The sequence below is a fragment of the Lemur catta genome, chromosome 3, assembly GCF_020740605.2.
Source record: "Lemur catta isolate mLemCat1 chromosome 3, mLemCat1.pri, whole genome shotgun sequence".
Lineage (NCBI taxonomy): Eukaryota > Metazoa > Chordata > Mammalia > Primates > Lemuridae > Lemur > Lemur catta.
This window is the reverse complement of record NC_059130.1, coordinates 46743660-46767864: the sequence shown is the minus strand read 5'-3', so window position 1 is coordinate 46767864 and position 24205 is coordinate 46743660. Positions and strand designations below refer to the sequence as shown.

At 40.1% G+C, this 24205-nt stretch overlaps 1 protein-coding gene across 4 annotated transcripts in view; it reads left to right on the top strand.

Annotated features, from left to right (window-relative positions):
- Positions 1-12658: 12658 nt before the first annotated feature.
- The window catches only part of CDC14A (cell division cycle 14A), a 159163-nt gene continuing 147616 nt past the window's right edge, over positions 12659-24205 (top strand). For 3 of the 4 annotated variants that reach the window (XM_045547439.1, XM_045547437.1, XM_045547436.1), the window contains exons 1-2: positions 12659-12803; positions 13587-13677. In XM_045547439.1, coding sequence (XP_045403395.1) covers positions 12755-12803; positions 13587-13677 — 140 coding nt within the window. In that variant the 5' untranslated portion in view covers positions 12659-12754. Of the gene's footprint in view, positions 12804-13586; positions 13678-16861; positions 17176-24205 lie in introns of those variants that run through there. The other variant, XM_045547440.1, reaches the window with a different exon arrangement.

Below are 24205 nucleotides of genomic sequence, written 5' to 3'. Positions count from 1 at the left end.
TCCTGTAGAATCTAAAAATGTTATACTGTACTTCTAAAATTACTTGAGAGCCAGTCCCTTAAGGTGTGGAGAATCTTATACCAGGAGTTAAGCCTGGATAATTTTATCACCTCTATGTCACAATGTCTCAGTTTTGGTATCTTTTGAGAAAAGAAGACTTGTCTGGAGCTGCTTCGTCTCATTCTCTTTCAAGAATACCTCTTTTTTTACCCACATCTTAAACTGTTGCTATTCCCCATGTCCCCATGGCTAATTCTTGTTTTGTCTCTCTCTCTCTGTCTTTTCTTTTTAAGAAACAAGAGTATTGCTTTGTTGCCCAGGCTGGAGTGCGGTGATGTAATCATAGCTTACTGCAACCTCAAACTCCTGGGCTCAAGCTATCCTCCTGCCTGAGCCTCTGAGTAGCTAGGAATACAGGCACATGCCACCACATCCAGCTAATTTTTAAAAATTTTTTGTAAAGATGGAGTCTCACTAGGTTGCTTAGGCTGATCTCGAACTCCTGGCCTCAAATGATCCTCCTGCCTTGGCCTCTCAAAGTACTGGGATTACAGGTGTAAACCACTGTACCCAGCCTAGTTTTCTTCATCTCTTGTTCCACATACTCTTCCTTGGACAAAATTTTTATTTGAAAGACTTGTATTTAATGTTTACTAGGGACTGAGCACTGTTTAAACACTTTACAAACAAAATGGTTTCATCTTCATGATGTTTTGAGGTATATATTCTTATTATCCCCATTTTATGGACTAGGAAACTGAGGCACAGAGGGATTAGTGATTTGCTCAAGTTCCCATCACTAGTAAGTGGAGGTCTAGGACTTGGACTCGGATAGTCTGTCTCCAGAGGCCGTGCTCTTCATCACCTTACTATGCTTATCCTGCCTTTTCTGCAATGTAGGTTGTGCCTATTTGGAGAACCTCAAACCTGTCAGTTAAACCGGTTCATCTTTTTCCTTGAAAAAAAAAAAAGAACTTTTATTAGGTCTAAGCTTCTCCCTCCTGAAGTGACTGGACAATTAATCAATCTTATTTTCTATTATTTTATTTTTAAAATATTTAACTCTTTCATTCGTGTGAAATTCATTATAGTGTGGGTGAGGCATTTAATGAAATTACTTCCTGCCATATTTCTAAGTAGTTATTCTAATGGTATTTATTGAACAGTCCTCTATCATGTTCAAAAATTGCTTTCTATATTTCAAATTTTCTGTATGGTCATTTCAGAACCAATATTATTATTCAAAAATATCCTGTGATCTACTTTCATTGCTATGTATCTCAGAGCTCCTAAATACTATCTTAGCTTCTACTCTGTATAAACTCTGACTTTATAATATACAACTTTTCACTCAAAGAAAATATCAATGCCTCCAAAGCTGAAGTATAGGCTTTTAATTTGCCTTCTCATCAACTAATCCTTTTATAAGTCCATTCATCACTGACAGTCTATGCTTAGCATAATAACAAAAGGTAAGGGCCTTTGTTGAAATTTTTACTTGGGGCTCAGAGCTTATAATAGAGTTTCTTCTCTACTCCAGAGTTCTTATACCATCCATAAACACTCACAGAAAAGGTGTGTTGAACAGCGGCTAATAATCATAGGTTTGGGCCTTATAATATCAATTCCTAGGAACTAATATCCAAGCCATTTCCCATGATTCTCATTTTTTACTTATCAACTTACTCTATATGCACTGTATCAGAAACTATCCATCTAATTATGTGATTTCCTTTTTTTAGAAACTTTCTGTGACTTCCATTGCTTCAAGGATAAAGGGCTAAATCCTTTTGAGTGGCCCATAGGGCCATTCACAGTCTGGCTCTTGTCTTGTTTGCAGCCTCAACCCAAGCTTGCTTACTCAGCTACAGGCAGGTATGCTCAGACCAAGCATCCCAGTTTGGGTTCACAAGGACCCATCATTCAGAGTGGGGAAGTGTAAGGCAAGGCAGGAGGGGCAGGTGGACTTGACAATGACCCTATTCCACAGACCAACTGTAGGCAGTGAATACCTAGATAACTCTCCCCAGGATACCATCTTGGGACTGTGAAGGAAAGAACTAACTAAAATGAACCCTCCCCTCTGAACTTTAAAGGACATAACAGTGGAAGAATTCCAAGTGAACCACAGTTCTTGAGTCCTACCTACAGATCAAAACACAAGTGATGGTTTTGCAACTCTTAGCTGTTACAGAGGTCCAAGGGAAGGGATGATGTTTGCATGGAGACAAAATTAGAAGGATTCAGGTTACATTATGAAGGCAGAGAAGGTACGTCATGTGGACTGATTGGATGTGGGAGATAAATTAAAGATAACTCTTCTTGCTCTCCTTCTTCTTTATACTCTGGGCTAGAGCCAAATGGAACTACTGCAGATCCTGAACTGGCCTTTCTTTCTATTGCTTCCCAGCCTGTGCATATACTGTTCCCTCAGCCTGGGACTCTCTCCTGTGTCTTCTTCCTTCCCACGTCCCCTGCCACCTTGTTCCCTCTACACTTTAGCTATCTCCTGGCCAACTCTTAGTCCACCTTTAGGTGTATGCAAAGATTCTCCAGGGAACTCTTTCCTCACTCAACACTGATGAGCCTCACACATGCTTCCTAATGCTCTCTGCTTACTCCAACCTATCATGTATCTTGCTATGGAGCCCAACTGCTCATCTATAGCTCTTTCTAGAATGTAAATTCCTTAAGAATAGGAACTCTGCCTTGTTCTCGATTGCAATCCTAGCACCTAGCACACTGCCAGGCAGATAGTAGATAGTAAATATTTACTGGATGAATGAATACATAAATATAAAGAAAATGTATATTTGATGTTATGGGAAATAAAACATAGGTATAAAGAGAAAATGTTTTACCTAAAATATATATAATATATCTTAGGATAAGTAGAATTGTTTTTGTTTGTTTGTGCACTACATCTTCTCCTGGAGTTTCTACCCAGGAGTAGGCACCAGAAAATATAGTGTTCCAAAGGTGCACCTAGGGTCACCATGGAAACCACAGGGGAAAACATTTGTGTCCCAGGCTTCTGGAACAGAATGATTGAAAGAACACAAGTCAGAGCAGGGGAATTTAGGAATCTACTGAGGGTGCCTGACTGAATGGGGTCATTGGTCCCAATCACACCCTGGAGATACGTATTATGGTCAGAGGCAATCAGAAATGAAAAATGATGTTAACTTACACCATGTGGAGTTGTCTTCAGTTGATAGAAGAACTTTTCTGTGAGTGTTTATTTTACTTATGTTGTTAGCTAGGAGTAAATTAAATATCAATCCTAGATCTAAAGATATAATCATCTGAGACTTGTAAAAATCAGATTTTGGAAATAAGTTAGTATTTCTTAATATATGCTTAATATTAATAACAATTTGTATACTCTAGCATCATAACATGACACTCTCATTTAATTTTACTTTTATTCCTGAGAGTTAGAAATTATTATAAATGCTTTTTAACATCAGAGGAAACTGAGTCCAAAATAATGCATATAATTGGTAGGAGAGTGATGCCTGAAACCCAGTCTTCTGATTATAAATCCAGCATTTTTTCCCCTGCTCCAGGATACAAAGGGACTGATTTACATATACAGATAATTCACTCCTAACATTTTAATTAATCCAGATAATTCATCTCCTAACATTTTAATTACTCATTTATTTATTCATTCTCCAAATATTTGTTGAGCATCTGTTTTGTGTAAGTTTCTTCACTTATAAAATGGGAATAATAATAGTACCTACCTGATAGAAAACCGATATATAAATCTCTGTGCTTGGTTTTCAATAAAACGTAACTGTTAACTATTATTATTTTCCTGATAGAAATATATAGACTAGGGACATGTATTAAATGTGCATGTGGAAGTGAACATTTAAAACTTGAGCTTACAATGTGTAGCTCACTGATAGTATTTCTCAACATGGCAATGATGGTAGGGGTAATTTTAGTTGAGGTAGTGGTGATGGTGGCTGAGGAGTGATGTGGGGAATATTATTTATTTTTAGAGAAAAAAATCTTCATTTTATTTCTGAAAAAAATACGAATGACAAAAATATGTAGATGGATAAACTGTAAAATTTTTAAAATGCATTGAGTTCTTAGCCTATTTAAAATATGTGGCAAACTGGTCAATAAATTCACACTATTAAGTATATTGACCTGGCCATGGAACTTTCTTTTACCTTCTAAAACTGCCGTTCTTTTAAAAAGAATTTTAAAAATTGATACATAATAATTATACATATTTATGGGGTACATTACATTGTGATACATGTAATGTGGAGTGATCAGATCAGGGTAATTAGCATATCCATCATCTCAAATATTTATCATCTCTTTGTGTTGGGAACATTCAATATCCTCCTCCTAGCTATTTGAAACTATATATTATTGTTAACTGTAATTAGTATCCGGCAACTTAACTAAATTTGTTTACCAGTTCTAAGAGTTTTTTGGTAGAGTCTTTAGGTTTTTCTGGATATAAGATCATGTCATCTACAAAGAGGGACAATTTGACTTCTCTTCCAATATGGATGCCTTTTATTTTTTCCTCTTGCCTGATTGCTCTGGCTAGGACTTCCAGACTATACTGAATTAGAGTGGTCAAAGTAGGCATACTTGTCTTGTTCCAGTTCTTAGAGGAAAAGCTTTTATCTTTTCCCTGTACAGTATGATGTTAGCTGTGGGTTTTCCATATATAGCTTTTATTGTATTGAGGTGCTTTTCCTCTATACCTAATTTATTGAGAATTTTTTATCATGAATGATATTGAATTTATCAAATGCTTTTTCTGCATCTATTGAGATGATCATATGGTTTTTGTCCTTTATTCTGTTGATGTGATGTATCATATTTATTGATTTGTGTATGCTGAACCTTCCTTGCATTCCAGAGATAACTGTCACTTGATCATGGTGTAGTATCTTTTTGAAGTGTTGTTGGATTCAGTTTGCTAGTGTTTTGTTGTGTATTTTTGTGTCTATGTTCATCAGGGATATTGGCCTGTGGTTTTCTTTTTGTGTTGTGTCCTTGTCTGGTTTTGGCATCAGGGTTATGCTGGACTTGTAAAATGAATTTAAAAAGAATTTCCTCTGCTTCAATTTTTCGGAATAGTTTGACAGGAATTGGTATTTTTCTTTAAAGGTTCAGTAGAATTTAGTGGTGAAGCCATCCAGCCCTGGACTTTTCCTTGTTGGAAGAATTTTTATTACAGATTCAATCTTGTTACTCATTATTAATCTGTTTGAATTTTCCATTTCTTCTTGGCCCAATCTTGTGTTGTATGTGTCCAGGAATTTATCCATTTCCTCTAGGTTTTTAAATTTATTGGCACATACTTGTTCATAGTACTCTCTAATGATCCTTTGTATTTCTGTGGTATCCCTTGTGATGTCTCCTTTTTTGTTTCTGATTTATTTGGGTTTTCTCATTTTTTTCTTAGTCCAGCTAATGGCTTGTCACTTTTGTTTATCTTTTCAAAAAACCAACTTTTAATGTCATTGATTTTTTGTATTGTTTTTTTTTTGGTCTCAATTTCTTCTTTCTCCTTCCTTCCTCCCCCTTCCCTCCCTCCCTCCCTCCCTTCCTTCCTTCCTTCCATCCTTCTTTCCTTTTTAAAGATAGGCTTTCACTCTGTTGTGTTGCCTGGGCTAGAGTGCAGTGATGTCATCATAGCTCACTGCAACCTCAAACTCTGGGGCTCAAGCAATCCTTCTGCTCCAGCCTCCTGAGTAGCTGGGACTACAGGTGCACACCACCATGCTCAGCTAATTTTTCTATTTTTAGTAGAGGCAGGGTCTCGCACTGTTGCTCAGGTTGGTCTCAAACTCCTGGGCTAAAGGCATCCTACCATCTCCACCTTCCACAGTGCTAGGATTACGGGTGTGAGCTACTGCACCTGGCCAATTTCATTTATTTCTCCTCTGATCTTTATTATTTCTTTCCTTCTACTAATTTTGGGTTTGGCTTGTTCTTGCTTTTCTAGTTTCTTGAGATGCATCATTAGGTTGTTTATTTGAAATCTTTCTACTTTTTTGATGTAGGCATTTATTGCTATAAACTTGCCTCTTTTTTTTAAATTATAAGCTCTTTATTTATTTTTTATTTCAGAATATTATGAGGGTACAAACATTTTGGTTACATTTTATTTCTTTGCCTCACCCAAGCGAGGATTAGAGGCATGCCTTTCCCCTTTACAATGCTCGCCCGTGTCCATTAGTTGTGAGTTTACCACCCCTTAACCCTGTAATTCCTGGAGAATATTACTACTATGTGAGCACCACAGTGTTGATAAACTTGCCTCTTAATATTCCCTTTGCTGTGTCCTACAGGTTTTGGTATGCTGTGTTTCTATTTTCATTTGTTTCAAGGAATTTTTAAATTTCATTCTCCATTTCTTCCTTCACCCATTGGTCATTTAAGAGCATGTTGTTTCATTTCCATGTATTTGTATAGTTTTGAATGTTCCTTTTGTTGTTGATTTCTAGTCTTATTCCATATGGTCAGATAAGATACTTGGTATTATTTCAATTTTTAAAAATTTTTTGAAACTTGTTTTGATACTCATCTTGGAGCAAGTTCCACATGTTGATGAAAAGAATGTGTATTCTGCAGCTGTTGGGTGAAATATTCTGTAAATGTCTGCTATGCCCAGTTGATCTATGGTTAAAACTGCACCATTATTTATTGACTGCATTGGTTAAGGATGAGATGCCTATTGAATTGACTTATTTTATTTAATGTTCACTAAACCAATATTTCTTAAACTATGTTTTGTGGAATGCTGGTATACTATTTAAAGTACAGGGGTAGAAAAACAATTCAAAGTTTTATAGAAGCCATATGAGAACAATGGCAGTTAAAGCAGCTTTTATTGTTTCATTCTGAACTGAAATTATTTCAATATTTTCTCTAAGTTTTTTGAAGAAAATAGTTACAGATATTGTGCATATATGTTACTATTGTTAGATACTTTACTCTCTCAAAAGTTTAAGCACCCATAAGCTCACTCTAGACCAGGTGACAGAGTGAGACCCTGTCTCAAAAAAAAAAAAAAAAACAGAACCTGTAAACTAAACAATGTAAATTAAGCTAAATTAGGAGAAAATTAAGAAAAGGTTGTTGGTATTAGAGCGAATAAGAAACACTGTCTTCTTTCTTTCCTTCTTTTTTTTTTTTTTTTTGGAGACAGAGTCTTGCTCTTTTGCCCTGGCTAGAGTGCCGTGGCATCAGCCTAACTCACAGCAACCTCAAACTCCTGGGCTTAAGCGATCCTACTGCCTCAGCCTCCCGAGTAGCTGGGACTACAGGCATGTGCCACCATGCCCGGCTAATTTTTTCTATATATATTTTTAGTAGTCCAGATAATTTCTTCCCATATTTAGTAGAGACAGGGTCTCGCTCTTGCTCAGGCTGGTCTCGAACCCCTGAACTCAAACAATCCACCCGCCTTGGCCTCCCAACTGCTAGGATTATAGGCGTGAGCCACCACGCCTGGCCACTGTCTTATTTCTATCACCAACCAGCTACGTGACTTTGGAAAATCAATTAACTGCTGTGGATCTCAATTTCTTCTTCTCTTCTCTTTTTCTTTCTTCTATTTTGCCATATAATCTTTTACAAATGAAATGTTTCGTAGAAGACTCAAGTGCTTATCTGTTGCCTTCTACCTCTACCCCAGATTGGGCCTTTGCTAAATCCCTTGGGCTTGATGGAGTCTGAAATCTGGAACTAGCCAATCTCCCTGCTCCCTTCTGGTTCTTACTTCTTTTATTCTGATTTGGAATTCTTTTTTTTTTTTTTTCTAACAAGACAGGTTCTCACTCTGTCACCCATGCTAGAGTGCAGTGGTGTAACATAGCTCATGGCAACCTCAACCTTTGAGGCTCAAGCATCCTCCTGCCTCAGTGTCCCAAGTAGCTGGGATTACAGAATTGTGTTGGCATGCCTGGCTAATTTAAAAAATTTCAAGAAATTTTTTTGTAGAGACAGGGTATCACTGTGTTGCCCAAGCTGATCTCAAACTCCTGGCTTCAAGTGATCCTCCCGTCTTTGCCTCTCAAAGTGCTAGGATTACAGAAGGGAGCCACTGCACCCAGCCCTGATTTGGAATTTTTTTTTTTTTTTTTGAAACAGAATCTCGCTCTGTTGCCCAGGATAGAGTGCTATGGTGTCAGCCTAGCTCACAGCAACCTCAAACTCCTGGGCTTAAGCAATCCTTCTGCCTCAGCCTCCCGAGTAGCTGGGACTACAGGCATGTGCCACCATGCCCAGCTAATGTTTTTCTATATATTTTTAGTTGTCCAGCTAATTTCTTTCTAATTTTAGTTAGAGACGGGGTCTCGCTCTTGCTCAGGCTGGTCTCGAACTCCTGACCTTGAGTGATCCTCCCACCTCGGCAACCCAGAGTGCTAGGCTTACAGGTATCAGCCACCATGCCTGGCCCTAATTTGGAATTCTGGTATTGATCATTAGTGTGATGCAGAGCATGGTTGGCTTAGGCCAAGGTCTTAGTGTTTCTGGGCAGCTATTTTATGAGCCAAAAACATATGTATGTTTTTGGTGTTTTGGTTCTTTTGTAATAACTTTTATATATATATATATATATATATATATATATATATGTTACTAAAAGCTGTTTTAAATTATTTTGTGCCTTAGATAAGGAGTTAAATATCACAATATTTAAGTTTCATTCCTTATTTCTTCCTTGAAATTCCTTTGAATTTCAAACTGCTCAGCAGTGTAAATTTCTACTGCTTCATGTTTCATACTTAATTGGAAAATTTTTAGAAAGAATTCAAGCTATGTTCTATATTTTCTTTTACTGGCTTAGATAACTTATTATCACTATTGAACAAGCAACTAAAATAGTGTGTTATAATGATATATTCTAATGAAAAATGATAATTTAAAAATAATGAAAACGGAATATGTAAATATGTAATAGAATATGCAAATCTCATAGCTGTACGGCCTTTGACTATCCTGAGCTCATTTTTCCTTACCCTCTTCCAACAAGAAGAATATTTTTCTTTTTTATTGTAGCTGAATGGTAAAACTTAGTTCTTTTATGCTTTTCATTGCTTTTGTTCCCATCTAAATTTTTTATAAATGCTTTTTTCTGATCTCAGAACTGGTCACACCAGGCAACCACGGTCCGCATTCAATTCCAGGACACACTTTATGAGAAATTGGATTTGGCAAAGAGACTGGGCTGGAAAGTGGGGAACTTGAAGCCATGTAATGTAAAAAAAATATGTTGAAAATGGGGATTTTAATCTGGGGAATCTTAAGGGGAAGGAGTGGTCAATGGAGCTCCCTTTGCATTTTTGAAGAGTTGTCTTGTGTGAGGGTGACTAGGGATCTTCAGTACAGCCTCAAGCAAGCGGCTGAATTAGAACCAGAGAGTGTTTACATAATTTGGAGCTGCCTCCAGCAGTGAGTTTTCTAGCTCTGTAGGTGTCTTAGCTGGTGTCCAAACAAAGGTTGCAGTGTTACTTAAATGTTGTCGTTTTCAAACTCAAGACACTTTCTATACTTACCTGCTAAATTTATGTAACATTTATCTGCCTTTTCTGCAGTTGAGAATGACATTTTAAATCTCTTAGTATTTCCTTTATGTGTGAAATGACTCTCTTTATTGTTGCTTAAAATAGAAGTCAATTCCTTACATTTGTATTATGTTAGGTGGTTGGAAAGAAGTTTCTTCCATTAACTTCCTCCATTGACTGTAAAAGCATGCCTTTATTATGAAACTACAACCAGTAGAAACTTTGACCTCATGACACTTGAGAGAATAAAGTGTTTTATGATCTCATTAGAACCTAGGCATGTATGTGTGCTGTGTGTGTACTATCTTGCTCACATTTTTCTTGTAAAATTTTCTATACTGTTTAGATTATACAGATTTTGGTTTAGAGAGATTCAATTATACAGATGCTTATTTTCCTTTCATGCAACATTTAAAAACAAATCAATTACTTACAGAGTCTTGTTACTTCAAAAATTTCATTATGATATTTATATCATAAATATGCTAAGGAAAAATAAGCTTTTTCATTTTGATTTAAAGGACTTCTATTTCTTAGGTCATAATTCATTTCTTATGGTGAAAATCTCTAAGCAGGAGAATTATATGAAGAAAAGTTTTTGTAAATTCATTTTAGAAAATAATAAGAGAGTGTTCTATTAAATCTGGCTTCTCTGAAATCATAGATTTGGGGTTCTTTTCATTAGTCTGTTTACTTTGTGAAATTAAAAGTTTATGCTTTGAATGAAAACTCTGACTTCTATTTCTAATGCACTTTTTCTAATACAACACTTACATGGGAAATTGTTAGGGAATTCATTGAGTTTAGATTGTACAAGAATTTTAATCAGCATCTTTAGAAATATATTGCCATCTTTGAGTTTATTAGTCTTTTAAACAAAGTAAGTTTATCGAGAGATTCATATACTTTTCTGTATCTTTCACATATGAAATCTTAATTAGAATTTTTTTCAATAAGATAATTTGAGTTCCCAAAATGAATGTTGATCCCGAGATTTTGAAGAATGAACATCAGGCAAAATTCAGCTAACTTTGTGAGTGTGGACAACACATTTGAGATACGCTTCCTTCTTGAGAACTCTATAACTATGGTCGTGGCGTGTAAATCATGGAGTTCTGCTCATAACATCTCATCTTTTCAGGACTTTTACAGTTTTAAAAACTCTTTTGAGATATTTTTTTCCTCATGAAAATTAGGGATGGTAGGTGGTGCCCTTTAGTGATTCTTTCAGCATTAAATGTATATGGTTCTGGGCTTAAAGATTTGGACATCAGGATAAGTTCTGTTTCTATCTTACAAGGGAATGTTTGGTTAGCATTACTGAGATGTTCTGAATAATATTTCTGAATATCAAAGTAATATTCATGTGTTGTTTTTGTGCCTGTTTAGCTTTTTGGAGAGCCAGCCTACCTGGCTAATGGGCTAAGACCAATGAGTTGAACTTTTACTCCTTGGCCTCAGAGCGCTCCCTCAGAGTCAGGCAGCTCTTCACTCGTGCGCGCTCTTTCTCCCTAGAGGTAAACAAGCGACTGCGAACAACGAAGAGGCGGGCACAAGTCCTTTCTGTTTCTGGAGAAACCACTCAGAGCGCATGCTCTTCTGCTGGGGGATCTGTAGCGCCATTTTCGTATGGAAGGGACTGCTGGCTAATCGGGCACGTCCGTAGGACGCCCTGCGTTAAAGTTGCTCAAACAGTATGAAGAGAAACTAGTCAACGGGCACTTTGAGACGAACCCCTTTCTGCAGCGCTTCAGCTGAGACCACGTAGAGAAATTCCTTTGTGTTAAGTTTCCCGGGACAAGCGGTCCTCTCCTCTTCCCTCCGCCCCATCCCCGCCGAGCTGGCCTGGCAGTCCTGCCCCGCCCTCTCCGGACCCACGCGACATAAAGATTAGGCATTTTGATGACTTTGCGCTCACAGTCGCGGCTCAAATGAAAGGCTGTGGAGAACCAGATGGGAATGTTTTTCCCGTGAGAACAAAGCACAAGTTATATCGGAGTCCAGGATGTGTAGACAAAATCAGTACGTGTACTTCTGAGCTAGGGGGTAGCGCTTCTTTTTCAATTTTGTTTTTTATAAAGATGGAAATCCCCTAAGTGGCGGGAATGGGGGTTGGTTGAAAGGTTAGCTAGAGGGGAGGCCGTGCACGGAGAAGATCTGAGGCCTTATTGAGAGAGAGAGAGAGAGAGAGAGAGAGAGAGAGAGAGAGAGAGAGAGAAGGAGACTGAGTGTGTGTGTGTGTGTGTGTGTGTGTGCACTTGCAAGAGTTTGGAAGAACATGGGTGAATGGGGCGAGAGAAAGAAAATGCGAGAGATACAGAAGACAATCTGGAGTAGAAGACTTGGGTGGGTACAGAAAAGGAAGGGGCGCCGGCGCATCCCTGCCCCCGAGCTAGCGAGAAAGTCCTCTGCGACATCCACTCCCACCCCCGCCGTTTCATTCATGAGTTTCTGGCCTGGAGGCCCCGCCCGCTCCCCTGGGCCGAGGGCCCGTTTCCTTTGCAGCAGTTGGTGCACGGCACAAAGCCTTAGCAACTGGCTCCTAGTGACCCGCGGGGCGCCTGGTAACTGGGGCGCGGGGCCGGCGCGGAGCAAGTAGCTAGGCTGTCCCTTTAAGGGATGGCCGCAGAGCCTTGAAAGTGGAGGGGGCTGAGGGAGGGCGGGGAGGAAGGCCTGGGGGCGGGCCTAGGGGGAGGAGCAGTAGGAAGAGTTGCTGCTGAAAGGAGGTGGGGAAGGAGGAGCCGCAGCAGCCGCTGCCAGCCCGCGGGTACCGAGGTCCTGCGCGCTGTCGCACGGGTAGCCACGGGCGCGATCGGGGCCAGACGTCTCCTCCTCCATGATCACTTTGGGAGCCGGGGGAAGACTTTGCCCGGCCGTGAGAGCTGGTCTGCGTTTCCCAGGCGCGGCGGCGGCGGAGGAGCAGCAGCAGCAGCCGGGTCCGACTCCGAGTGGCCACAGCCCCGGGCGTGTGCGCCCCGCGCGGAGCGGGCTCGGGTTCCCCACGGAATGTCCCCGGGGCGCCCGGCGCGCTGACCCCGCAGCCGCCCCCGCCTTCGGCGCCTGCTGCCTCCCTCGGGCGAGCTTGGTGTTCGGGACTGCAAGCTTCCCGGCTCCTGGGCAGTGGGGAAGCCCCCGGGGGCGGGTGACCTTAGCTGGCCACGACCCAGCCCTCCCCCGTGCGTATCTCGCTTAAGATGGCAGCGGAGTCAGGGGAACTAATCGGGGCTTGCGAGTTCATGAAAGGTGAGGAGCAGCCGCCCAGCATCCTCCAACCCTTCCTCACTCCCGACTCTTCACTTTTCGCCCCTACGTCCCAACCACTGTCCCCGGCTTCTCCTGGGGCCCCCAGTGTCCTGCAGCCGCTGCGCGCGCTCGATCTCTGTCGGTACTCTGCCCTCCCCGAGGACCCCCTGCTTCCGGCTTCTCTGTCTTTCTTGCGTCCCTCGTTCCCTCTGCAGCTCCCTCGGATGGCCTCCTGGCCCGGTAATGGGACAACGCCGGCTTCTGCCTGGGTTTGGTTTCTGCACTCAGCAGCTTGTGGGGATCCTGCTTCGGTTGACCCACTATTACTGGCTTCGGTTTTCGGGACACCCCCCAACCACACCCCTCTCTGTCTCTCCTCCCTTCCTCTTTATGAAGTCTCCGGAGCTGCAGGGGAGAGGCTCGCTTCTCTTCCCCTTCCGCAGCTGCTGAGGTCTGGAGATTTCGGAACAAAACTTGCACCTCCAGTTCTGCGGGTACCCCCAGTTCCTGTCTCCTCCCGCTGGCCTGAAACAAGAGAGATGTGGGAGCTCTGCCCCCCGCTGAGTCCCAGGGTCAGGTCCTCTTCTCGCCTCTCTGTTGTGCTCTTGGGTCTCTCTTTTTTTCTTGGAGAGATCAGGTTTCTGCAAGAATTCCACGTGTTAATGGGGCCTTTAAATTATGGGTAGCAGTTATTATTTTGATCCTTCATATATTATCAGGACCCTTCACCTCCACTTCCCTGCTTCTCATACGTTTTCTCCATCTTTTAAACTTGTCTTTCAGATCGGTTATATTTTGCTACTTTAAGGAATAGACCAAAAAGCACAATAAATACCCACTATTTCTCCATCGATGAGGAGCTGGTCTATGAAAAGTAAGTTTCTATTTTGTTTTTTTTCTCTCAACCGTTTAGCTTGTTGGCTTTCTGGTACAGAAGCACTGTATGTCTTTACAGTAGTTTTATTCATTTTCTCCCCACAGTGCAAGTAAGGATACCAATTTTTTTAGGCTCAGGTGCTTGGGGAGAGGTGCAGGGAAAATTAACATAATTTGAACCTGTCAGCACCTCAGTTCTTTAAGACATCTATCTGTATTAGTTCTCCTTACCACCACGACAAACAGCAACTGTAGATTCCTAACACTCCCCAGAGTAGGACCAGGGAGACACATACTTTGTCATTGCCAGACTCTGTAATTGGTCTGTGACTCACTCACTGTGTATTTGTGGGGAACCCACATGGTACAGGGCAGTGTGCCTATTACAGGTGCTTAAGCTTTACAGTTCACAAGACTTCTGTTGTATCTCAAGATGTTTTTGTTTGTGTCACTTGTTTTCAGAAAGTGAGGCACGTTAGCCACAGGGAGCTGAATCCGAGTCACATCTATAAGTAACATTTTGCCTGTATGACAAATTGTAGATTTTTTATTTGGGCGCCCCGAACTTCATGATATTCTTTTCTTTGGCTCTGAGATAATGGTATAGGAGTACTGTTTTACTTTCTTTGGTTACTTTGGTTTTGTGGGATTAAGATTTGAAAGCGTAAAATAAATGTGGGGAACTGTTTTCTGTGAAAGATCATTAATCTACAGAAAAAGATATCTTAATACTTCAGACATAGTAAAAAATTAACTGAAGAGAGATATAGCTCTAATAAAAGCAGCAGAGAAGAATAAGAAGGCTGAATTGACTTAGTTCTCTACTTTTATTAAAAGAACCGGTGTTTCAGAGGAGTCTAATATATTCCAATTTAAATATTTAATTTTACTTTCTTGTTATCTTAACCAAATTGGCCCTTAAATGAACATAGTTAAATGAACCACAGTAAGCTTTCTAGGGCTTGTCTGTTAGGGATATCGGCAGTTTCGCCTAAAGATTTGTGGGTACCACCAGGCCTTTGAAGAGTGAATATTCTGGACCTTCAGGAGCATATCTTTTATTTGACAGAAAACAATCTTTAATAGTCACTTTATCATAGGGGTTCATGACACTGATGTCTTCAGAACATTTTACTTAGTAGTTCTTAGAGGAGGATGCTTCTTGGATGGTTGGAGTGGGAATGAAAGAGCCCTTTGCTGCTGCTCATGAATGCCCAGAGTTTCTGAGGCAAAGAGGTGTAAATCCCTGGTGTCAGATTACAACTCTGCTTCTAGACAGAATGGAGTTATGCGAGGCCATGTACCTGGATGATGTCACTGCCAGCAGTGGTAATTGAGTGTTCACTCTGTTGTTGGGAATGTGCACTGTTGCGGCTTTCTTTTTGTGAGTTTAGGATTTGGGAACCTCTCATGAGTCTGAGTGTAGAGACTCTCTATATATCCTTATGTTCAATTCTGCAGTGACTCACATGCTAGAGGTTATTAATATGTCATCGAACAAGCTCTAGTTGCTGAGGTCTGTGTCACTTCTCTTGGGATTGCTGGTAGTGGATCTAGCATAAAATTACATTTAGCCAACTAAACACAGTGCACAATGGCTTCGGTTTTTTTTTTTTTTGGAACAGAGTCTTGCTCTGTTGCCCTGGGTAGAGTGCAGTGGCATCATTGTAGCTCATTGCAACCTCAAACTCCTGGGCTCAAGCAATCCTTTTGCCTCAGCCTCCTGAGTAGGTTGGGACTCCAGGTGCTCACCATGACACTTGGCTAATATTTTCTATCTTTAGTAGAGATGGGGTCTCATTCTTGGTCAGGCTGGTCTCGAACTCCTAAGCTCAAGCAATCCTCCCACCTTGGCCTTCCGGAGTGCTAGGATTACAGGTGTGAGCTACTGTGCCTGGTCCCCAGTGGCTTTTTGATTCTAATATTGATATATGAGAAGAGTTTTTTGTGTGATTTTAATGTTGGTATTTTAGGATAGGCCTACAAATTATAGGCCTTATATTATTTCTCTTATATTTATTCTGCTGTATTTCTGGTGTTTTATAAGGAATGACTTGCTGGAGAAGCCTTTAAGTGTATATTGTGAGTTTGGATGTCATTTGAAATGATGACTGAGGACTCCAGCCTGGGTAGAGCGTGTACTTCTCTTAGTTAAGACTTGCCCTGCTGTGCCACAGTAGTGGCTGTGATTCTGATCGCCCGCACCTCCATCTCCATCTTTTTTGTTACCCCATTTTATTGCACAGTGCTAGGTGATGCAGAGAATAAAACAATGGGAATACCCATGTTACCTTCAAGGAGTGCCAAGCTGATAGGGAGAATAATAGGACTGCAATTTGAGGTATATGAAAGATAACTACCCAAAGAGAAACGTGACCTCTGTGTTAGAAGAGGAATTCACAGGAGGGTGGTGGCATATCTGGTGGAAGGTTCAGAAAAGGCTTCATGGAGGAATTAAGATTGTCTTGAAGGATGGACAAGGTTATATCAGGCAGGGGCATGAAAGGAGGGATCTGAGAAGAGAGAACAGCAAGGGTGAGGAGGGAGGCTCAAGGATGTGGGTTCAGGGCATGGTAAGTCCTCCAGTTTGCCTGGTGTCTTTACAGGTCACATGTACGGGATGGGGAATGTGAAGCTGAGAGGTCAGTTGGGGGCAGAATAAAGCCAGGGTGAGGAACCTGCAGTTTCCTTGGTACACTGTGAGACTCTGTTGAGGGTTTTGGTGCAGGCATGGTATGATTTGATTTGTGCTAATTGCAAATAATGGGAAACATTTACTGAGCATTTAAATGTGTACCAGATGCTATTTGGGGTACTCTGAAACTATTAATTCATTTTGTTTTCCTAACAATTCTGTGAAACAGGCATTATTATCATCCTATCATATGAAGATGACAATAAGGCACAGAGAAGTTGGGATAACTTGCTCAGGGTCACAGAAGTAAGAAGTAGCTGAGCTGGAGTTTGAAACCAAGTCATTTGGTTCTAGAGGACATATATCCTTTTCAAAAAATTAATATAATAGCATCACTTAAAATGGATTGGAGAGGAAGCTAAGAGCCCACTTAGAAAAATTCTGGGATGTTCCAAGGAAAGACACAAGTGCCTCAATTAGATGCTGGCAATAGAGATAAAAAGAAGGGATTTGAGTCCATGGGACTAGAGAACACAGGAGGGTGGGGTGGAGGGGTGCTGAAGAAAAAGAGGAGTCAAAGAAGACCTTAGGACAGCCTGGGTCAGGGTGGGCCTGCTGGGGCCATTAACTGAGATAAGAAGTGGGGTGGAAGAATTGGCTTCGGTAGGAAGATTAGGCATTCTATTTTGGCCAGATTGAATTTAAGACATTTAAGGGATATTTATATCACATAAATTTAAAGTTCTTAAATTTGAGAGAAAGAGAAGACATTAAGGTCTGTATTTCACAGGTAGGCCCAGGATGAGAGGAGCAAGGGTAGGAGGTGGAAATAAGCAGCAAGGAGGTGGAAAAACACTGGAGGTGAGAGGAGAAAGGGGAGAGGGACTGATGCAATGACTCCATCTAGTCAGCTCTGCTTCTGGGAAGTGTAGGATGAGAGAGACTGCAAAGCCCCTTGAAGGGCGTGTTGTAACCTGGGTTCTGTCTGTGGAGGATGTCCTGTGGTGAGAAAGATCTTGACTGTCATATAATAATGTGCATGTCTCTAAGGAAGGAGTGTATTTATATTCATTATCACACAGTACCCATACAGCCTTCTGTGTAATTATTTGTTGAGTGTTTAAATGAAATGCTACCTTTCCAGCCAGGTGCAGTGGCGCGTACCTGTGTCCCAACTATTCAGGAGGCTGCAGTGGGAGGAGTTCAAGGCCAGCCTGAGCAACATAGTGTCCTCTCTAAAAAACAAACAAGCAAACAAACAAACAAACAAAAAGAAATGTTAACTTCTGCTTAAATTATCACCATAGCACCTATTACTTTTGAATTGAGAAATAGACTCTTTAAATATCAGGCTATGGGTACTCTAGGGACAGCTGTGTTTTGTGCAGATGTTTATTTAGTTGTAAAAGAATGATAGCACTCCATGATTGAAATGGCAACCTTCTGAGAAGCTGGTAGAGCAAATTTAACAAAGTGTTCTCATAAAGTAAGGCTGTTAGAATGAAAATTTGAATATTCTGCTTGATTTTAAAACAGAACTTATTAGTATAAAGGCATGAAGAACTTAAATAAAATGAGGATGATAAGAAATCATACTTTATCCTTGGGTTCCGATTTCACCGGGCAGAGTGAAAATCAGTGTATAGGGTAACACATTTGTGGTACAAAAATAGCCCCATAAAAAGAGAGCCTTTCAAAGAAAATTTATCTGTATTTGATTAAGCTACAAATAACACACAATTCTCCAGAAAGGCAAATTCTTTGGTATTGGAACTGGGCCCTGTAATCCAAATAGAGGCTTACTTTTAATAATGTGGTTCATATTTTTTTGGCTAAAAAGTTAGAGAAATCAAATATGTTAATTGTTATAACCTTTATATGTCCCTCCTAATGGTGATCATGGGTATAGAGTTGGACATTAATGGCACAAAAAGCCAGTTTGTTGGGAAGGATAGCATATAAGGTCTTCATTTTCAGCCTCGTTCATTATCATTTCTTTTCTCCTTGGGTTTGTAAAGGAAAGGTATTGAAAATGCAGAAGAGAGCTCTTCATGGAGATACTCTGGGAACTGAATTTTAAGCAGTTCCTGAAGTGACTTGAAGAATTTCACCAAATGTTTTAGCATGTTAAGAATGAGCAGCTTCTAATGAGGACTAATTAGCTAAATGGAAGATTTAAATAATTTAAAACATTCAGTTTTCATTTAAGGTTAATTAAAGTAACCTTATATTAATGCAGCCAGGAATTTTTGAATATATAATTTGTAGAAAAATGATTTCTTTTATTTTGTGTATAGCATAGGTTTGAGTCAGAATGTGAATGTAGGACATCTTTGGGTGAGGTACAGAACTTCTCTTACCTAGAAATATTGGTGGAAATGAGTATGTAGGTTAGATGTAAGTGAGAAAAAATCCTTTTGGTTTTTTCATTTTTATTTCAAATTAAATATGTAGTAAGTAGGATAATTTAATAGGAAGTTGAATGCTAGCTAAGCACATACATACATACACATATATATGGTCTTATAGAGTCTTAGGGTCATCATTTAGAACCTCAGTTCTCTTTACGGATTGCTATAATGTAGACAGAAGAGGAGATTTGGTTGAATTTAGAGACAGATTTCATTGTGAGAACAATAATAAAGCCATAACACCAATACCACTACCAACAACAGCTAACATTTTATAGTCCTGTGCCAGGCAATACAGTGTTCTGAGTGCTTTACAAGCACATTTTAACTCAATCCTCAGAACAACCCTGGGAGGTAGGTGCTGTTACTATCACTACTTAACAGACAAGGAAACTGAGGCCCAGAGAGGGTAAGTATATTGACTGAGGTCACTAGCTAGTAAGTGACAGAGCCAGAATTAAGGCACAATTAGTCCTCCCAGAAGTCCAGGCATTTCCCAGTTGTCCTGAGGCCAAGGCTGGTGGTGAGGGTGAGGGACAGCTTTGCCCTTTCGTGGCAGACTTGACCCCTCTAACTTGGGTAGTGATGGCTTTAGTGAGAAATATGCCACTGACAGTGTGTGTACAAACTATGTCCAGATCCTCTCTGGGAATGTGTGGTGGTTACTAACATTTTTCTTTGTAATCCCATTTTTGTAGAAGTAATTTTGTCTTTTTTCCTTTCAGTGTACTGCCAAAAAGAGAGAAGAGAAATTGAGTTAATTATTATTGTATATTAGTAGGACATGTGGAAATGAAAGAAATTCAGTTTTTTTAAGCCTATGAAAACAGCTTTTGTAGGCTGGTGAAATGTTCTTTCTGCTTAACTGGTATAACTGAACATATAATGATTTCTGCATAGAATTCTAAAAACTCAGAACACTAGCTTTTAAAAGATAGTAGGTTTATACTTTCTTCCTCCTTTCTCCTTCCCTCTTATCCTAACCTGACAAAAATAACCCAGCATTGTTCAGGGCTGCTTTTTTTTTCACCCTCTGTTTTGAACACATTGAGTTTTTGGTGTGTGCTTGTGTATATGCATACCTATGTATACAACCAACATTATGATGTAGTATACATTATGAGGAAGTAGATATATCTGTATACATTCGTTGTTCTTAATTCTGTGGCCCACTAGAGTCAAATTTTTCTTTCTAGATATTGATTGCTGTGTAGTTGGTCTCTAATCTTCATGATGATAAATTGTTATTCAGTTATTTAAGTTTGTTTGAGATAAGCCTGGTGAAAACATAAAATGTGACAGAGGTGCTAAGGAGAGTTTTCTTAACAGGACTAGTCTTAATCCTACAGCCTGAAAGAGGGATCCAAGTGGGCTGCAGGAGAGCCCAGTGGGATCTGTCAGCCATCCAAGTTCTTTCTGTGCCAGGTCACCACAGGGCGGCTTCATTATTTTGTTTGAAGTAGTTTCCTAAGACATCAGATGTTCTCATTTGTAAGTTCATAAACATGTTCCCAAGCTGAAAGTAAATGACTTTTACTTAGCCACAGCTCAATATACCTTTGTGCTTAAAAAAAAAAAGAGAACTGGAATTTCTATGGGAAGTGAAAAGCATAACTTAAAGCTTGTAAGTGGATGAAAATTGCCACACAAGAACCTAACATGTAGGTGAGATAGATTTTGATGCATAGCGCTGTACTAATGCAGTGGAGATACATGCACCTATGTAAGGAAGGAGGTGGAAACAAATATAGTACAGGGCAATATATGACCAGAGTTGCAGATGTATATGTTAGAGCCCAAGGAAGGAAGAGCTTATTACTGCCCAGGGTGATACAGACTTCATAGCGTGTTGTTTGAACTAGCTTTTGAAGGGTGTGTAAGAGCATATGATCTCTGTGAGGACCAGTACTACCTGTTTTTGCTCACCAGTATATCCCTACACCTAGCACAGTGCCTGGCATAGAGATGGGGTTCAAGAAATTTTAGTTGAATGAATGAATGAGTGAGTGAATGAGGAAGGAAGGAAAGACAGGAAAGAAGAAATTTTCTACAGAGTCTTGAGAAAAGGTATAAGAGGTATTTGTGAACTGCCAGATGCTGTTAGATGAGGTATAATATTTGAATGGAGAGTAGTCACAGGTGAGACTGGACACTTAGGTGGGGACTGGATTGTGGAAAGCCATTTGGATGTCAGTTTTGCTTGTTTATGAATGGCAGAGAGACTGATCTACTTTAGGCTCTACTTTAGGATGAGTACCCCCTGGCTGGGAGGTGGGGGTCGTGGGAGGTAGGCCATGGCAGGATTGGATTAGGGTGGTAGAACGGGGAACAGAAAGGCCACATGGAGAGGCTAGAAGGGATGGATTGATTGGATTTGGGATTGTCCAGATGAGGATGGGGAGGAGGAATTGAAGGTGAATTCAAAATTTCTGGCTTGGGTGAATGGGAGAAAGTGATAATTTTAAGGTGAAGTATATAAATTAGAAAGAGGAACTGTCTTTTTGCTGTTTAGTTTTGTTTTGGGGATGGGAGATAGAAAGTAAAAAGGGGGTCATTATAATGGAGTTTTTGTGATCTTTAAGCAGAAAATAGACAATGCCTGTCCTGGATATTTAGATATTATTTAAAAATTGGGAGAGGTGGGTGAGACAGCTGAGCTCAAGTTCCTTTCTGGCCTTGTGATTTAAGTTGGGTTTTCTATACTTAATTGTGGAATTCATTGTTTCTTCAAATTTTCTTTAAAGCTTCAGTTTCAGTTTACCTAAAGAAAAAAAATGTTGGTTTTATTAGTCAACTGAATACTTCTGGGACCACCAAAGAATGATATGTTGAATGAGAGCCATCAAAAATACTGCTCCATTTATTGAAAGTATGTAGTATTCCCAGTCCTTGACAATGTGGAAACATCTGGTAAATGATCACAATTATTTGTGGTTGACAGTGAATTCCTTTGTAAGAAGTAGTTGTGTGAACTATAGTTTTTGAATAAGATATTTCTTTTATTAATTAATTTAATATTTTGGTCTTAAACATGTTCATATCCTAGGGATAAATTGAAGAATTTGCCAGTTGGGACTAATTTTGTTATAAAATTTAAATTTCTTTTGAGAACCAGAAAGAGTGGTTTATTTCAAATTTAGTCACCATGATTGATGTACTTTAGTAAGGCATTTATTCAGTTTCATCTGTCTGGGATGTGGCATTTCAGTGAAGCAACTTCTACAGAGAATTGGACAATTATTAATACATCTTGAAATATCAAAAAAGTTTTATACTTTGAATAATTTGTGGAACCTTTGTAAAATGAATCTGCATTTCTCCCTTCTTGAAAGAATTTACTGCTCATGATTTACTTTTTTCCTATAATACTCAGATTCTATCATTATGAATATATTGGTTGAATGGTTTCACTGTAATTTGGGGATAGTTTTAGGGGCTCCTAAGGAATAAAGGGTTCTTTGTTCATTTGTCAAATGGCCCCTGTTTGCTAAACATCTTGTGTCTCTTAGTGGTTTTAATTTATTCAGTCATTTTTTATTGATGACTTGCTACTGTGAGTTGAGTACTTTCTAGGTGCTGCTTGCTGTGGGGTTAGCTTTTGACATTGCTGTCAATGTACCAGTCACTAGTGGCTGCCTCTTCCCTATGGTCTGCTGATGAGCCTAATATACTGTGGGCGTGGAAACCAGATTTCACATTTTACTAGCATTTGGTACAAAATAAGACTAAATAGACTCTATGTGAGACTGTGACTGTTTTATAAACATCGCTAAAGGGCATGGGTTTGTGGCAGGATTTAGAAGAAACAATACAACTTTGTTTTTGGCTTACTCGGGATCTCACTTATATTCCAGATTGGTGAGATTTCTGAATCGGGGATCCTTGTATAACTGATTTCTTATTCTATATATTTTCCTTCCTTTTAAGGGTGTATGGAATTAATATAGTAATCTGAAATGTTAAAAATTTTCTATTTTTTTTTGTAAGTATGAGACAAAGAAAAACGTTTAAAAAGGTGTCTTCTAGGAAGCTGTGACTGGTGGGCTTGTAAAATACTGTGGTGCCTTCCCAGTTCTGCAGGACCCCTCACTGGTGTTAGATGTGCTTCCTTCCACAGTGCCCTAGCGCAGATTGCCTGCAGCTCTAGAAAACCCCAGGGTGAAGGCTTCCCCTGATTTTAACTTGATAAGACTCTCAGACACAATTGAAGGGGCTCCTAAGAAAAAAGGAGTTGGGTGATGAATAGTTGGGGTGAGTATTTTCAGATTGGGGTTACTTCTGGAGCAGGCCACATTTGGAACATTCCAGTAATAAAAGTGTGGCTGTCAGGTGAAGGCTGCAGGGATGCACCTAACCTTTCCGTGCTTGGAGAGGGGCAGAGGACCTTGCCACTCTCAGTCCCCTTATTGTCCTGTCCTTCTGAGGTCATTTTTGTCAATATTGTCTATTTAGTCTTATTTTGTACCCAAAGCTTATAAGATGTGACATATGGCATCTCTCCCTACATTTAACCTGGCATACAGTTTAGGAGGATTAGGATGGAAGAAGGAAGTATTTTTGCAGGTGAACCAACCACGTCACAATCTTTTGTTTATTTGCTCAGTCATCTCTGTGCCAGGTGCTAGGGAAACAATAGTGAGTCTATTTTAACCCAGCCCTGTTCTCAAGGCACTTATAGTCTAGTGGGCGGTAGCGATGGTATAAATCAAATGTTCACACATTAAGATTATCTGTGAGTGCTCTGAAGGACCCACAGTTCTTTGAAAGCACATGACAACGGGCCCTGTGGGAGGAGTGTGGGGATGGGAGTGGGTCAGGAGAGGATTCCCTGAAGCGATGTGACTGGGGCTGAGACCTAAAGGATGAGCAGATGTTAACTAGGCCCCAGAGGGTGGCAGGAACTAAAAGAAATCCTGTGGTTGGAGCTTACTACTAACAAAATCGGGGGAATGGTGCAAAACAAGGCCCCAAAGAGAGATAGGTAGGGGCCGTGCCATTGGGGCCTCACAGGCAAGGTAAAGGGTTTTGGTTTTAATTCCAAGAGTTTAGAGAGGTAGTGTGATCATCACCACAAGTTTTAGAGTAATTATTTTCCATTCAGAGCCTCAGCCACTTTGTAAAATGTGGGGATCAGTCACCATTCTGTTTTCTACCAAAGCTACTTATCCACTGCCTGCATAACCCTCTTGTCTTCAGTACCAGTTATTGAATAATGGGGTTAATTGACACTGCTTGAGAATGCTTCTGTGTGGGAGTGAATTTTAATCTTGCCAGTGCATTCCTGAAGACATCTCCTTTCGTTTCCATTAATCTGAGTCTCTAAGGGGGTTTTCATTAATTAACTCTCTGCAAAGAGGGAAGTCACAGAATTACAGATCCTGATTCTAGAAGGTTCGTTGGTTCCTTGGGATGTGTTGTTTGGCTTTAAGGCACAGTGGCAGCATTCAACCATTTTACAGCAGCAGCAGCTGAAGCTTTAC